This window comes from Chenopodium quinoa, unplaced genomic scaffold (genome assembly GCF_001683475.1).
Source record: "Chenopodium quinoa cultivar QQ74 unplaced genomic scaffold, ASM168347v1, whole genome shotgun sequence".
In the NCBI taxonomy this organism is placed as follows: Eukaryota; Viridiplantae; Streptophyta; class Magnoliopsida; order Caryophyllales; family Amaranthaceae; genus Chenopodium; species Chenopodium quinoa.
Window position 1 is genome coordinate 782 of NW_018743974.1, and position 15,740 is coordinate 16,521.

Here is a 15,740-nt window from a genome sequence, read left to right on the forward strand (position 1 = left end):
CAGGTCTTAACGCTCTCAATTCAACATATGTAGTTCGGTCGCTAACATAATCAGAATTGCTAATTGTAGGCAAGTCTCTAAAAGTAAGATCTTTCGATTCAAACTCTTATTAACAATAATCAAACAATTGATCAAGTTGCAAGATTAACAATAAAAAACTATCAATTAGAGAAATGAATAATCAAAATATTAAAAATACCAATGAAGATTCGTCATATAATCATGGATTCCCAAACCCTAGAAATAAACTACTCAAACGTGGAAGAAATAATTAAAACTAGATCTAAGGAATAAACATAATTAAAATAGAATAAAATACCTCAATGAATTGAAATAATAAACCCAAGAATCATCCATGGAAGAATCCATGGAAATGCCATGAGAAACTAGGATTCGAGAGAAAACTAAAAAGAACGTAAAAAATAATAAAAGATATAAAAGGCATAGGGGAAAAATAATATCCCTTGAGTATTTATATTATCCTAAACCTAAATAAAATAGGAAAATAAAAATAACAAAAGAAATTTAATGATTGGTCGAATTTAAGAGTTGTAGTCCACATAGGACTCCTCGATCATCAAATGCGCGCACCACCCATCGGGCGATGGGTGGCCGATGGTTGGACGAGCTGCACAAGGGGGAGTTCGACCAGTGGCCGCTGGTTTTCCATCGCCCCAACCAGCAGCTCACGGCCGATCGCACAGCACGTCCATCGCCCGATGGCTGGGCGATGGATTGGCAGCTTCGCAAGGTCAACTTCAAAGGCTTGTATCTTGAGATCTAGGAATTGTATAGGGGCGTGCGACCTATAAATGGAAATATCTTCAAGTCTAGTTTCTAATGCAATTTGAATTGATTCATTCCGATCTGTAAAACTCAAGTTATGATCAAAAGAGTGACCAAAGGTCTGTTTTTCCACTTTGTAGACCATCGTTTTCCTTCGTTTCTAGCTTAAATTAATTTCCAAAAAGTGCATAGCAACCCTTATGGATGCTATATTCATTCCTCATGCATATAAATCTCAAAATAATATTGCACAAACATATATACTTCATTGAACAACCTCAATCCATCGACTTTTTCATCCTTTCATTGTTCGATTTTTCCAAAACCACTTTTGAAAGCGTCCAAATAGTTTATAGAACTACCTGAAACATTAAGAAAAACACAAACGAAGCGCAATAGAGCACAAAAAGGACAAATTATGCAATTGCGGCCTAAAAAGCGATAAAAGACTCAAAAAGCAACTATAAAACTAGCATAATTGTGCCTATAAACTCTATATAAATGTGATTTATCAACTCACCGAGCAAGGCTTGATATAGTTGGTGAGGAATTCACATTGGGTTGAATCCTCCAACCGTGGAATTTGGAGGTGAGGAACCTATATCCTCCCCCCTTACTTTTAAGTACTTCACCCGTTAAATGGGACAAAAAGAAAACATGAAGGTTGAGGTCTAGTTCGTCAAAATGAGACAAAAAAAAAACGGAATATTTTAAAATATAAGTAATACTCCCTCTGTTTTTTAATACATGTTACACTTACTAAATTTGACCGTGTTTTAATAAGTGTTACACTTCCTTTATTGGCAAAAAACTACATTTAAATATATTATCTCTCTCTTCTCATGGTCCCCACCTAAAACCACTACTACTTTTTATGTTCTATCTTTCCTCTCACATGTACTCCCTCCGTTTTTAAATACGTGCTCCACTTTTCTTTTTCGACTATTTTTAAATACTTGTTCCATTTCCTTATTTGGAAAGTTTTTATAATATTTAACTAATTTTCTCTCACCTAGTGACCAACAAATATCATATTTTATTAATTTCATATTCTCTCTTCTCTAATTTCTCCACTATTTTTTTGTTTTTTTTTTGTACAATTTTTTATTTTTCCACTAACACACTACCTCCATATTTTATTAGTTTCTCCAATTTTCTCCTAAAACTCCGCAGATGGAGAAATATAGCAAGTACTTAAAAATGAAGGGAGTATTACTTTTCAATAAACTATTAACCCCACTATCTTTCTTTTATAATTTTTTTTAATACTCCAACAATCCATTTACCTCTTATTTTATTTAAGTTAATTAAATTGCACAAAACTATGTGTCGGTCAAACTGTAAACACTTATTAAAACACGAAGGAGTAAAACGATATATGGATATATACGCCACAGTTTATTGCATTTAACACCAAAAAAAGAAAAGAAAAAAAAGGGATATACACAATTTAAGGTTGAAATTCAAAAATAAATGCAGTGGTAGTAGGTGGAATTGAATCACTTAAGTCATGATATGATACAGAGACGTCTTTCATTTTCCCATTGCTAAGAATAACACCTGCTCATTTTTGCTTCATCATTTTTCATTCTCTTTCTCTCTCCTCTTCTCCTAATCTTACCCAGTTTCGATTACCGATTCTCATTGAGTCTCCGATCTACTTCCCGCTAGATTCACTGGCGATCTTCTTCTACTCCTATTGAACGATTCCAACGAAGGATCGCAACTATGGGTATAATTTTTAATTATTAAATGTGATTTTTGTGGAAATTTAAATCGATGTTGTGATTGTTGGATTATTTATATTATAATTATTAACTTAATGTTTGTGGTTTAATCTGAAAACAAGTAAGATTGAATTAAATTAATCGTGGGTTGTTTATTTCTCGTATTTTTAATGGATTGAGCTTAATTTATTGATAATATGGGTTGATTAAAAAACAAGTAAGATTGATTTTTTACAAATTATGGATTGTTTATATTTGAAGTAATTGACTTTTTATTCATCGATAATATAATATCAGTTGATGTTGATGGAAATATGCTCTTTAAGAATGATCAAAAGATTCAAAAACCTTTTGGTTTTGCCTATTGGTAGATGATACACCCGGTTGTACGTAGATTTAGATGCAATCGGATGCAATGACAATGATGTTATAAAGTGATTTTATTTTATTTATTTATTTATTTATTTTTTTTTTGAAAATGTATATATTATAGTGTTACATGCTTTTATAATGATGTTTGTGCCTTTTATGCTATTATTAAGTTCCGATTGTAGTGCTTTTATTTATCACAAATTGCTTGTATAATAAAGTTATGTGCTTTTATTGTCAAAAAAAAAAAAAAAAGTTATGTGCTTTTAGAATAATGTTTGTGCCTTCTATGCTATGGAGTATTATTCCTAAATAAACAAGAATCTCTAACCATAAAGTATAGCAAATCTTTGACTTGTTTATAAAGAAAGTCATTTTTGAATAACCAAGACAATGTTGTTTTTTAATCCCAATATACAACCGAGTGTAGCTTTTAAATTGCGGGTTTCACAGCGTTTTAGTATCTGGACTTCAATTTTGATTAAATTATTGACTCACCATATGATGTGGGAATCAACTTGTTGAATTGCTGCAATGAATTTGTGGATTTTCAAGATTTTGATATTTTTTTCAAATCAAAAGTACTGAATGAAACTAAATACGGAGTAACCATTAAAGGTTATGCAATATAAGCAATGAAATAAATTGAACTGAATAACCTTTAAACAGTACTGATAATAATAACCTTCTAATCTTTTGATTCTACAATTCTTCAGCTTCTGAGCATCCTTACAAGGGAATCTTCACCAGTCTACCCAAATCGGGTGGTGGTGAATTTGGAAAGTATTACAGTCTTCCAGGTCTTAATGATCCTAGAGTTGGTAAGTTTGGTTATTAGAACTCTGTTGGTATAGTCTATGACTTTGACTAAATGCTTACTTGGTTAAATTAACAATTTTCTTTTGACTTGGTTGTTTTTATATCGCAGAAAAGTTACCTTTCTCCATTCGGATCCTCTTGGAGTCAGCCATTCGCAACTGTGATGGCTTTCAAGTAAAAAAGGATGATGTTGAGAAAATCATTGACTGGGAAAACTCAGCACCTAAGCTAGTTGAAATCCCCTTTAAGCCTGCGCGTGTCCTTTTACAGGTTTTTTACTTCGTTACTAAGCCTGGGTATTGTATTGGTGTATGTATGAAGACTTGTGACCAATATACAAATACATTAAGCTTTGTTTTTGTTTCTAGGATTTCACAGGAGTGCCAGCTGTGGTTGATTTGGCTGCTATGAGGGATGCCATGAAGAACCTTAAACAGTGACCCTAACAAGATCAACCCATTGGTCCGTTTCCTTTTCTGTATTTATGATGAACCTGAAAATTATAGTTCAGTACTTCAGTGGCTGTGACCCAGTATAATATACTACTATAAGCCATTCACTGTGTTTTATCATAGCAGTCTTGTTTTTTAATTATGTCTCTAACCCAACAAAGAAATGGCCAAAAGGGAAGAGTGTTACCATGTTCCGTGCTTTGAACTAATATTTTTGCTTTCTTTGTACGCATTTCATTTTCTTAAGAACCATATACTTGTAATCTTAACTTTAGTCTCCTTATTATGCATGGCAGGTTCCTGTGGATCTTGTCATTGATCATTCAGTTCAAGTTGATGTAGCAAGGTCTGCAAACGCAGTCCAGGCAAATATGGAACTTGAATTTAAGAGGAATGGAGAGAGGTTTGGTTTCTTAAAATGGGGATCAACTGCTTTCCGTAACATGCTTGTTGTTCCACCTGGTTCTGGAATTGTGCACCAGGTAAGAGTAATTCCTGGATTTTGATCATTTGCAAGGGCTGATGTTTACTCGTATTTAATTATATCATTCTTACTAGAGTGTTTAGTAGGACATTATAATTTTTAATGTACTGGTAGCAGCATACTGGCTTAATCATGTTGTCCTTTTGTTTTTTCCTCTTTGCTTTTATACTTTAATAGTATTCATTGAAATAGAATGCTCCTGGGTCTTCCTGAGAGACCATAGAGTTGGTAGGGTGTTTATTTTTTATATTTATTTTATTTTATTTTAATATTGGACTCTGGTGTGTTTTTCTTTTCTTGATCAAATAAGATAGTCTTTTATGATTTGGTTGATTAAATAGAGATTTCACCTACTCCCGTTCCATTAAGTATGATAGATTTTAGTTATTTCTTTTTGTTGTCCCATTATTTAACGTGTGACTTTTATGAGCACAATTATGGTGAGATGAGGAAATATAGGATAATTTTTATTAGTTCACCCGAGGTTTACTTATTGAATTGGATGACTAGAATAAAGTCTAACTGTTAAAAGCACTATATATTGAAAGAGGAGGGATTAGTTTGTTGTAAAACTTATAACAAAGTAATTAGTGGTAATTATACTGCCTATACTCAAGTTCCTATATTTTTCTTTGACACCCAAAATTTTACCAACTCGAAAGGACTCTACATTTTATACAAGTGGCAATATGTTTATGAAGTAAGGTATAATGTTTTCAATTTCCTTGAAATCTTGGTTTCGGGCTTGATTTTTTTTTGGGCAAACTATGTTAACTATTCAAGCTGTGCTTTTCATGAAATTACAGGTCAATCTGGAGTATCTTGGACGGGTAGTTTTCAACAACGAGGGACTTCTTTATCCCGATAGTGTTGTTGGTACCGATTCACACACAACCATGATTGACGGGCTAGGTGTTGCTGGATGGGGTGTTGGAGGAATTGAAGCTGAGGCAACTATGCTTGGCCAGGTGGGTGGTGCTCATAAGATATTCCTGCTTTACATCATAATGCAAAATTTGCTGCAGTGAATGTTGTTGCTGGAAAGGCTGAAATAAAGTACATGGCTTGATTTAAGTGACATTATAAAATAGAAATAAGGGGTTAATATGGTTTTGTGCATATGTATGGTATTAGGTGTTATTTGGTTGACTTTGAATTTCATTCCCATAGGCATTTGTATGACATTGGAATTAAAATCCCGCATCAAATTTCCTAGGAATTGACTAAACTTATTTGGTTATGAAGGCTATTGCAAATCATGGGAATTTTGAGTTATCGCGGGGAAGGGGGAGGGGATTGGTAAATTGATTCCCATGTTTGTGGGCATTGGAAATTCCCATTAACTTGCACTTCCTACATTTCCACTTTTTATTACAAATCACTTATTTCTAAACTCGTATCAATTCAATTCCTCCATTTGTTTTTGTTCAACCAAACAATACCTTAGATTTATTTTGGGTGGTCTAAATTGTAATTTGTAGATTTTTTTTTGGGTGGTCTAAATTGTAATTTGTCACGTTGCTTGGCATTTTTTTTTAATTTAATTTTTTTTTTTAAAATAAAAAACAAAAAAAAAAAATGTTTCTTTATTGCACCACTTCTTTGGTATTCACTATTCTCTGCTCTGTAATACAAGTTTTCTATTTGATGAATTGCTTAACCAAGTGTAGTCCCATGTAAAACAAGGCATAAACAACTGATCTAAATTTAAATGTAGAAAAGAAAAAGAAGTTATACATGCTATTTTACTATTCCTTGTATTAATACTAAGATATCTTAGAAGTTAGAAGTATCTAGGTTCTATGGATCATCTTTTGTTTTGTTTTTAATTGATATTTATAAGTCATTATGAAAGAGGTTTTGGATTTCTTACTCCCTAACACCATGTGAGTTTGATTGTACAGCCCATGAGCATGGTTTTACCCGGTGTTGTTGGATTCAAGATGACTGGTAAACTACGTGATGGTGTTACAGCCACAGATCTGGTTTTGACAGCAACCCAAATGTTGAGGAAGCATGGTGTTGTTGGCAAGTTTGTAGAGTTTCATGGTAAGTTGGTGGATGGTTACATGTGGAGGTGTGGAGGGTGGTTATTTGATTAGTAGGGTCATTGCAGAAGTTTATGTTTCTTCTTGCACTTACAGGAGAGGGAGTCGGTCAGTTGTCACTTGCTGACAGGGCTACTATTGCCAACATGTCTCCTGAATATGGAGCAACTATGGGTTTCTTCCCTGTGGATCATGTTACTTTGGAGTACCTAAAATTGACTGGAAGAAGTGATGAGACTGTGAGTTACAACATATGCCTTATCTATTTCTTTCTTTTCTTTTTTTTCTTTTTTTTCTTTTCTGTATTTTAAAAGCTTTATGAGTTTTTACATCAAGTTGACCATCACTAAATTTTGTGTTTCCTTACTTACAGGTTGCTATGATCGAGCAATATTTACGGGCAAACAAAATGTTTGTTGACTATAGTGAGGTTGAAACTTGTCAAACTTTTTAGCTTTACCATTTAGCTGTAATGTTGGCATATATGTTCTAATATAAACAAAATTATTCCTGTATCAGCCTCAACAAGAAAGAGTTTATTCATCATATCTTCAGTTGGATTTAGCAGATGTTGAGCCATGCATATCAGGACCAAAACGGTACGTTTCTTATAAATATTTCCATTGGATCTATAGTATGGTGCTGACGTGACCCGTTACTGATAGGCCACATGACCGCGTTCCTCTAAAGGAAATGAAGGCTGATTGGCATGGGTGTCTTAACAATAAAGTTGGGTTTAAGGTAAAACCATCTGCTTAATTTTGTTTACTTGTTTTTTTAAATTCATTTCACTATTCCTCTCTTGTATATATTGTTATTATGGGCTCTCATTTGGTGTTAATTCATTACCTATCACATTGTTATCTTGTAGGGATTTGCTATTCCCAAAGAAGAGCAGGATAAAACTGTTAAATTTTCGTTCAATGGCCAGACTGCTGAATTGAAGCATGGTAGTGTTGTTATAGCAGCAATAACAAGTTGCACAAACACATCAAACCCAAGTGTTATGTTGGGTGCTGCTTTGGTCGCAAAGAAAGCTACTGAGTTGGGTTTAGAGGTTAGTTAACTTGCCTCTTATGATCATGTTTTATGTCTTGCTCTTAGGATTCGAATGATGACGCATTAACAATTCCGTGACATGTTTCTGTAAATTCCTTGGTTGATTGCCTTTTGAAAGGTGGTCGGTTGAATGAATTGAACAAGTTCCTTAAATAATATTTATTTTTACATATAAAAACTAATTAATCTTGTAACACAATTACATTCCTACTTGTTAAATGTTTTACCAATGAAGTAAATTGTAGACTGTTGTGAATAGGATAGGTGGTTCTAGTGACTATAGATTTTATATGTTACCAAGCTCTGAATTTGAGGATTTTGCTTTTTAAAATCTGGTATGTTAAAATCACCTCAAGATCACTTCTGGATTGAGAGATATGCACATATCTCTCAATCCAAATAGTATGTTAAATATGACTTAAAATCTAGTACAATGGCAAAGGGTCAACTTCAAATGCACATATCTCTCAATCCAGAAGTGATCTTGAGGTGATTTTGTTTTATATATTGTACTAGATTTTAAGTCATATTTAACATAATATCTTGAGCCTCAAGATCACTTCTGGATTGAGAGATATGTGCATTTGAAGTTGACCCTTTGCCATTGTACTAGATTTTAAGTCATATGTAACATACTATTTGGTGGATTGTTTTGCTTTTTTTTATCATCCTTTTCAGCCAATTATATAATAATTTTGTCATCAGGTCAAGCCCTGGGTTAAAACCAGTCTGGCTCCTGGATCTGGAGTAGTTACAAAATATCTGGAAAAGAGGTAATGGTTTTTTTCATATATTGATGACATAATTTTTCAATAAAATTAATCAAAATGCTTGTTTATGGATCATTTATTTTTTCGGTTTGTGCTTTATATAGTGGTCTGCAGAAATACTTGGATCAACAGGGCTTCAGCATTGTTGGTTATGGTTGCACAACTTGTATTGGAAACTCTGGTGATCTACATGAATCTGTTTCTGCAGCTATCTCTGAGAATGGTATGTCCATTGTGTGTGTTAATTATGCTTTAGCTCTGTCTGTTATTCTGTTTAGATACTTTCTAGCATAAACTTCTTTGATGTAATCCAAATATTGTTCTAAGTAAAAATAGTTGGCTTGATTTTTGGTTTTTGTAATATTTTTGCTCTCTTATTTCAGTCTCTTTTCTATTTCTTGATATTTGTTACAAGTCTGCTTGAGATCACTCTGAAATCCACAGAGCTACATATAGTCTTTAAAATGTAAAAAAAGTAGTAAACATGCTTATATACAGTAGTTGATGGTGAATTTTCAGTGACGCTGCCATTTGTGTAGTCTATGTCTTGTTTGTGATGCCATATTATTATATCATGCATTGCATTAACTTGAATGCTCGTATTAGGGCTACTTTCTAACAACTAAGAAATGCTTCTAATCCACCATGGTGTATTGTGTGCCTGGTTCGTTTATACAGACATTGTTGCAGCAGCTGTGCTTTCTGGTAACCGTAATTTTGAAGGGCGTGTTCATCCTTTGACACGAGCCAACTATCTTGCTTCTCCTCCGTTGGTTGTTGCTTATGCATTGGCTGGAACTGTAAGTACACAACTGCCTTGGGATATGCATGGTATCTAGATTCAATGGTTGTTTATGATAGTTAAAATACACCTGGACACAGATGCAGGGATGAGCTCAGATTGTTTATGGTTTAAGTTTATCTTATTTTTAGTTGTGTATTTGATAATGCATTAATTCCTCATTTTCTTGAGGTTGAACAAAATTGAAGGTTTGTTGAATTGTGGAACTGCATAATTATTTAATACTTATTAAATATCTAGTTCTTTTAGAGTTTTTAATTTCAAGGCCGTGTAAAGTATTAAAAGAATTTGTTTTGCTGGGGGGTAAAACTAAGGGTTGGATGAATGGATGGTATTCTTGTTATATATGTTTCTGTTGCCGCACTTGAGTTTCTGGATTAAATGGTGATTTTGAGGAACAACCCTACAACCCTGAAGGAATATATAGAGGTGAAGAAAATTTAACACATTTTGCTATCTGGATACAACTTTGGGTGAATTGGATTATAAAGATGTGTCTAGGATTCTTGTGGATGGATATTGGTTCTATAATAAATGTATTGCTTCTGACGGTGATTACATCAATGAGTGGTTTTAGTGCCTCTCCCAGGGGATTTTTTGGGACAACTCGTGTAGAATGGGTCTGAATACAGCAGTCACTGCTGTCATGGACTCGTACTTCTTAGGCATCTTTAATTTGGGTTTCTTTAATGTCCTGTCCAGATCATGTGTTATGTTTTGTGGGTATATAGTTTGTAGGAGTGTGTAGCTTTTTACCATTGTAGGTTTTCTCGTCTGGGACAGTCTTCCACTTATCTGTGCATGTGAAACAAAAATATGATTAAGAATTCCAACTGCTTATAATTCATTTTATGAAGGGCAGAACCAATAAAGTAACACATAATTCAATGAAATAACTATTTTTCTCTTTTCTTCTTCTGTCATTTCTTTCATCGTCAGATCAATTATTTTATTTTATTGTAAGGGACACAAAGTTAAAAAATATCAATTAACCCCAATAATCTTGCATTTTATAGGTTGATATTGATTTCGATAAAGAACCTATTGGTACTGGGAAGGATGGGAAGAGTGTTTACTTCAGAGACATTTGGCCCAGCAATGATGAGATAGCTCAGGTATGGCCTTTGTAATATGCTCTATAGTAACTGTTTTCAATGATGAGAAATGAAATTTAATGCTCTTTATGCTGGTGTAGGTTGTGCAATCAAGTGTATTGCCTGACATGTTCAAAAGTACCTATGAAGCTATCACTAAGGGGAACCCCATGTGGAACTCTCTTGAAGTTCCTGTTGGCACCCTCTATAAGTGGGATTCAAACTCCACATACATACATGAACCCCCATATTTCAAGAATATGAGCTTGGATCCACCTGGACCTTTTGGAGTAAAGGATGCCTATTGTCTTCTTAATGTCGGTGACAGTATAACTACCGATCATATCTCACCGGCGGGGAGCATCCACAAGGATAGTCCTGCAGCCAAGTTTCTACTTGAACGTGGGGTTGATCGCAAAGATTTCAACTCATATGGTAGCCGTAGAGGCAATGATGAAATGATGGCAAGGGGTACCTTTGCAAACATTCGCATTGTAAACAAGCTCTTGAATGGAGAAGTGGGTCCAAAAACAATTCACATTCCAACTGGGGATAAGTTGTATGTTTTTGATGCTGCTATGGTAAAAACTAAATCTCTTTTCTATTGCTTTTAAAATGATACTTATGTTGACTTGTTAGTTTTGTTAGTAAGGAAAGTTAATTGCATGAGACTTAATGCATTCAATTTCAATCATAATTGCAGAGGTACAAGGAGGCTGGTCATGAAACCATTGTCATAGCCGGTGCTGAGTATGGAAGTGGTAGCTCTAGGGATTGGGCTGCCAAAGGTCCAATGTTACAGGTAAGTGGATTTTAAATGTGTATTAGGTTTCTTTGCTCTTGTTTGTATGAAGATGCCTAATAATGGAGAATAAATAATGTGATTACAGGGTGTGAAAGCAGTGATCTCTAAGAGTTTTGAGAGGATCCACCGAAGTAATCTTGTAGGTATGGGTGTTATCCCTCTATGCTTCAAGGCTGGTGAAGATGCCGAAACATTAGGACTAACCGGTCACGAGAGATACACAATTGACCTCCCTTCAAAAGTTAGCGAGATTAGACCGGGACAAGATGTCACTGTAAAAACTGACAATGGAAAGTCCTTTGTTTGCACCATCCGCTTCGACACAGAGGTGATTATTATGAACATCCTTTAATTAAAATTCGATTGTTTTGTTTCAGTGCTTGGCTAAATTCTGAAATAATATTTGTATGAAATTGTTTTGTAGGTTGAGCTCGCCTATTTCGACCATGGTGGAATCCTTCCATATGTCATTCGTCAATTGATGAAGCAATAATTTTTCATCGATTGAAATGAGTTTTGGTGGTCAAGTTCGGTCTTCTCTTGCTCTTCTCTGCCTTTCATACAACAAAGAATTTCCAATAGGGATTTTTTGTTAATAAGTGAGGATCTTGTGATTCAAAATTTCATGTTTGTTTTAAGGTAAACTTGTCAAAATGTACCTTAGTTTACATTCTTTATGTGAATTATCACCTTAATTAATTAATTTTATCAAATTAATAGCACTTTATAATTTTCTTTTCCGCTGAAGAAGTCAATTTTTTAACTCCCCTGTTTTCCTCACTCTGTACACTTCCTCTTCCTCCAATGTCAGTTGCTCCAATTATTCTTCCTTCTCCATTTTTTTTCTCTCTTCATTACAATGCTGGAAAATAACAAGGTTCTGCATATTCTGCTAGTTTTATTAAAATTTAAAGACCGTACTTACAGTTTACCTTGAAATCGTCCGTTAAAACCCAGTCAAAGAACTGAATGTAACCCTTAACACAATAGGAACGAGTTCATACATCCAATTATCTCCACCAAAAACAGTATACCTCTAGTATGTTTGTAAGATAAATACGGAGTACGAGATGTAAAATTTGTTATGATATATGAATTCTACAAAGATTCAGCATCTTTGTTGCTGTCTATTGAGTAGAATGAAAGTTTTTGCTGAGGAAGAAGCCAATCTTTTCCATCAATATATGATACATCCAAATATGATGCTGCCTCATTTTGGTTAAGTTGCTTACTATAAGAAACCCTATTTGCGTAGCTTGCTCCTGGACCCGTGCATTCATATTCTCCGAAGAAAACAGTCCTGTTACAATCACATAATAATCGTTAGAAAACATCTTCTATTTGATCTCGACACTTCTCACTTTAGTCCCTTGCTATAAGTTCTTAACGCGTGTACATTTACTTCGTGTAAATAGTAAGTGTTGAGATCAATTAGAAACAGAGGAAATATATTGCATTTATCTTTATTTTTTGATGTTTGCATTTATCTTTATTCATTCATTAAAATTAAACTTTACTTCTCTTATCGTATCCTTATTGTATGTTTCCGGAAAAAAGTTTAAAAGAGAGAATTTACGTACGAGTCTCTAGAGGGATCTCTCCAATCATTCCATCCATCAGGAGAAACAACCTCGGACATGTATGTCTTGGAAAACACAACTGTTGAATAGGGTCCCCAAGCTCTACCAAGCCAAATTTTACCACTTCCACCAATGTTGCAATTCACAAAGGAGAATCCTGTGTTTTCATCTTGTGATTGTCTCCCGTGTGCCGTTATTGATCCATCCACCCCTTGTGCATTCCCAGCTATCGAGTTAATTGTGCAATTCTACAATGAAAATACAACCATTTTATTTCAATAACCTTGTCTCATTATTTGTTACCTTGTGAATATATTAACTAAAACCACAAACATATATTCCCTTCGTCTCTAAATATATATATATATATATTTTTTATTTTTTGTGACACTGCTTGACTACTATTAAAGTAAGAACAACATTTAGAAGAGTATGGAGTTTACGATAACCTCGTAGAGTGATCTAGCTTCTCCAAAAATGAAATCAATAGAACCTTGAATGAAGCAATCCTTGAAGTAATGCCTGCCACGATCATCATTAAGTGTGTCTTGAGACCCATAAAATCCACAACCATAAAAGGCAGCTTCATCACTTGATATTTTTAGTGCCACTCCTTGCCCTCCTTCATCTCCTGGAGATGGTTGAGGTGCTGTATTCTTTTCTCAAACACCCAATGTTCGTTATAACAAAGTAAAATATAATTTTCTATTGCATGCAAAACACTATAAATTCTCTCTCCGCTTTAAACTGTTTGCACAATTTGCTTTTTCACGGTCTCCAAATTACAGGTTTGTTTATTCTCTTTATATTCTTGAGTGTTACACTTTGACTGTCACATATTCGTTTTTTCAAAAAAATTATAAGCCTATGTCTGGTATAACCACTGAGTGATGCATGAATTCGTACTCATATAAAGTCCATACCATTTAAAGATATGTGTATAATGCTAATGAAGAGTCCTAGGGGTCATGGAACAAAATAGTGGATACTAATATTATCCACCGTTTTCCTTACCACAACAAATTCTTTGTTTACCTTCTTGTAGGAAATTAGAAATGATAAGAATTTCAAGTTTACACGATATAAAGTGTCTAAATGCATACACCTTAGTGAATTAATAAAACTTATTTATAACTCTTTATCTGACAAGGTTGACTTGTGTCCCTATTTACATTGCTTCTTTATATGGACGGATATTGGGTAAAATGAAGTTTATCATTGGTCATTTGCTCTCAACAAGTCATCATTTTCTTAAGACACGTTTAATTCAGAATTCAAAATTATAAAACTTTGTTAATATAGTTATTAGCTAGGGTTGCTAAATCTCAATATAAGTGCATGCCCAAATTATGTATTTACCTGAAAGCTGATGTTGTAAGCTGTAAATCCAGGACTAAAAATGGTGACTGAGGCACTAGAGGCTGTACCGCCGGTCGATTTCGAAGTGTCATTCCATGAAATTATTGTGTTTTCATAACCTTTACCTTGGATTATCAAGTTGGTTTTGTTAGCATTAATCGTCACCTTCTCCCTGCCATCATACGTAGATATCATGCACGCAATTAACTCATCCAACTCTAAGCTCCAACAAAATAAATAAATAAATATATATATATATATATATATATATATATATATATATATATATATATATATATTATAAACTACTACTTTTGCAATGATTAAATTATTTCTTCTCACACTTTATGTCAAATTGTTGTAATAGAATAAAACGGAGATAGTATTATACTTTGACCTAGGTCATTAGCTACATGGCTCTTAATTAAATTTCATTTATCTATCATTTCAATTTATATTTTTTGTTTTATATGCAACATTTCCATTCCCCACTTATTTAAACTGAACTTAAATTAATTTTACTGAACTGAAATTATTTTTGATAAACTGAAGTTATTTTTACAGATTTTCTATTATAATTCTTCTTTAAGGAATATGAATTTTACTGAACTAGACTAATTTTATTGAACTGAAATTATTTTTAATGAACTGAACTTGTTTTTGCTGAACTTGAATTATTTTTACTTAATATAAGGTGAAGTGAACAGGACCTTACTAATGCATTAATTCAATCATAAATATATATTTTTAATTACTAATAAGTAAATATTACAAAAATTGTATATTATAAAAGCATTAACCGATATAAATCTAATGGGATCTCGCATAACTATGTTTTCCATTAACTATAAATCACTAAATTCAGTCAAAATAGGGTATGTAAATAATGTAAAAGTCAATGTGTTGTAAGTAATAAAAAATAATAAAAACAAAAAAAATGAGGAAATGCCGAGTACATAATTAAGCTTTGGACTAACCTGTATATGCCGGAGTCTACAATGATGAGAGTATAAGAAGAGCTAGAATCTGGCACAGCATCAATTGCTTTTTGTACACTACTAAAATTGCCATAACCATGGAAATCTACCGTTAAAGTAAGAGAAACACGGTATAAAGACGGCAACCTAGACCCCCATTTTGACTCACCACACGACTCGTGTGGCTCTTTCGGGTGGTGGTCGTGTTGGTCATGGTGGTGATGTCTTCTCCAAACACGGTCACCAAATTCCTTAAAAATGCCTAGGAAGTCATCAAAAGTACGCGCTTGTTTAATAACAAGGGGTGAAATAGAGGATGAAGAGTTCATAAAAAGGGTGAATGCAATAGAAAGAAGTGCAATGACAAAGGCTAAGAGCCAAAACCAAGAGATGGTTTTGAGTTTCATGACTAAAGCTCGGCTCGTTTACGGGTTAAAGATGATGAAGTCATGAAGGGAAGTGACTATTTCTTATATAATATGTGATCATGTGATGACTTTGTGAGGAGTAGTGTAGGGTGATTAGCGTAAAAGAAATGAATTCATGCAATAGTGAATTACTATTATTATTTATAATAAATAATGAAATAGTATATAGATTAATAAGACA

The 15,740-nt window shown here is 33.7% G+C and overlaps 1 protein-coding gene and 1 pseudogene across 1 annotated transcript; one reads left to right on the forward strand and one right to left on the reverse strand.

Moving 5' to 3' along the window:
- The first annotated feature begins 2,398 nt into the window (after nucleotides 1-2,398).
- On the forward strand, nucleotides 2,399-11,928 carry LOC110689591 (annotated as a pseudogene).
- Nucleotides 11,929-12,048: 120 nt separating this feature from the next.
- On the reverse strand, nucleotides 12,049-15,642 carry LOC110689592 (probable pectinesterase 15). Its single transcript, XM_021866354.1, has 5 exons — nucleotides 15,132-15,642; nucleotides 14,155-14,326; nucleotides 13,245-13,451; nucleotides 12,796-13,043; nucleotides 12,049-12,515 (listed from the first exon to the last, which is right to left on the reverse strand). The coding sequence occupies exons 1-5, from the start codon at nucleotides 15,536-15,538 to the stop codon at nucleotides 12,314-12,316; spliced, it is 1,236 nt and encodes a 411-aa protein (XP_021722046.1). The 5' UTR covers nucleotides 15,539-15,642; the 3' UTR covers nucleotides 12,049-12,313.
- Nucleotides 15,643-15,740: the final 98 nt, after the last annotated feature.

Coding starts and splice junctions, on each gene's coding strand:
- LOC110689592 (XM_021866354.1), bottom strand. CDS start 15,538: ATGAAACTCAAAACCATCTCTTGGTTTTGGCTCTTAGCCTTTGTCATT. Junction 14,327..15,131: donor GTAGACTCCGGCATATACAG/GTTAGTCCAAAG, acceptor GTATGATGGCAG/GGAGAAGGTGACGATTAATG. Junction 12,516..12,795: donor AGAGATCCCTCTAGAGACTC/GTACGTAAATTC, acceptor TGATTGTAACAG/GACTGTTTTCTTCGGAGAAT.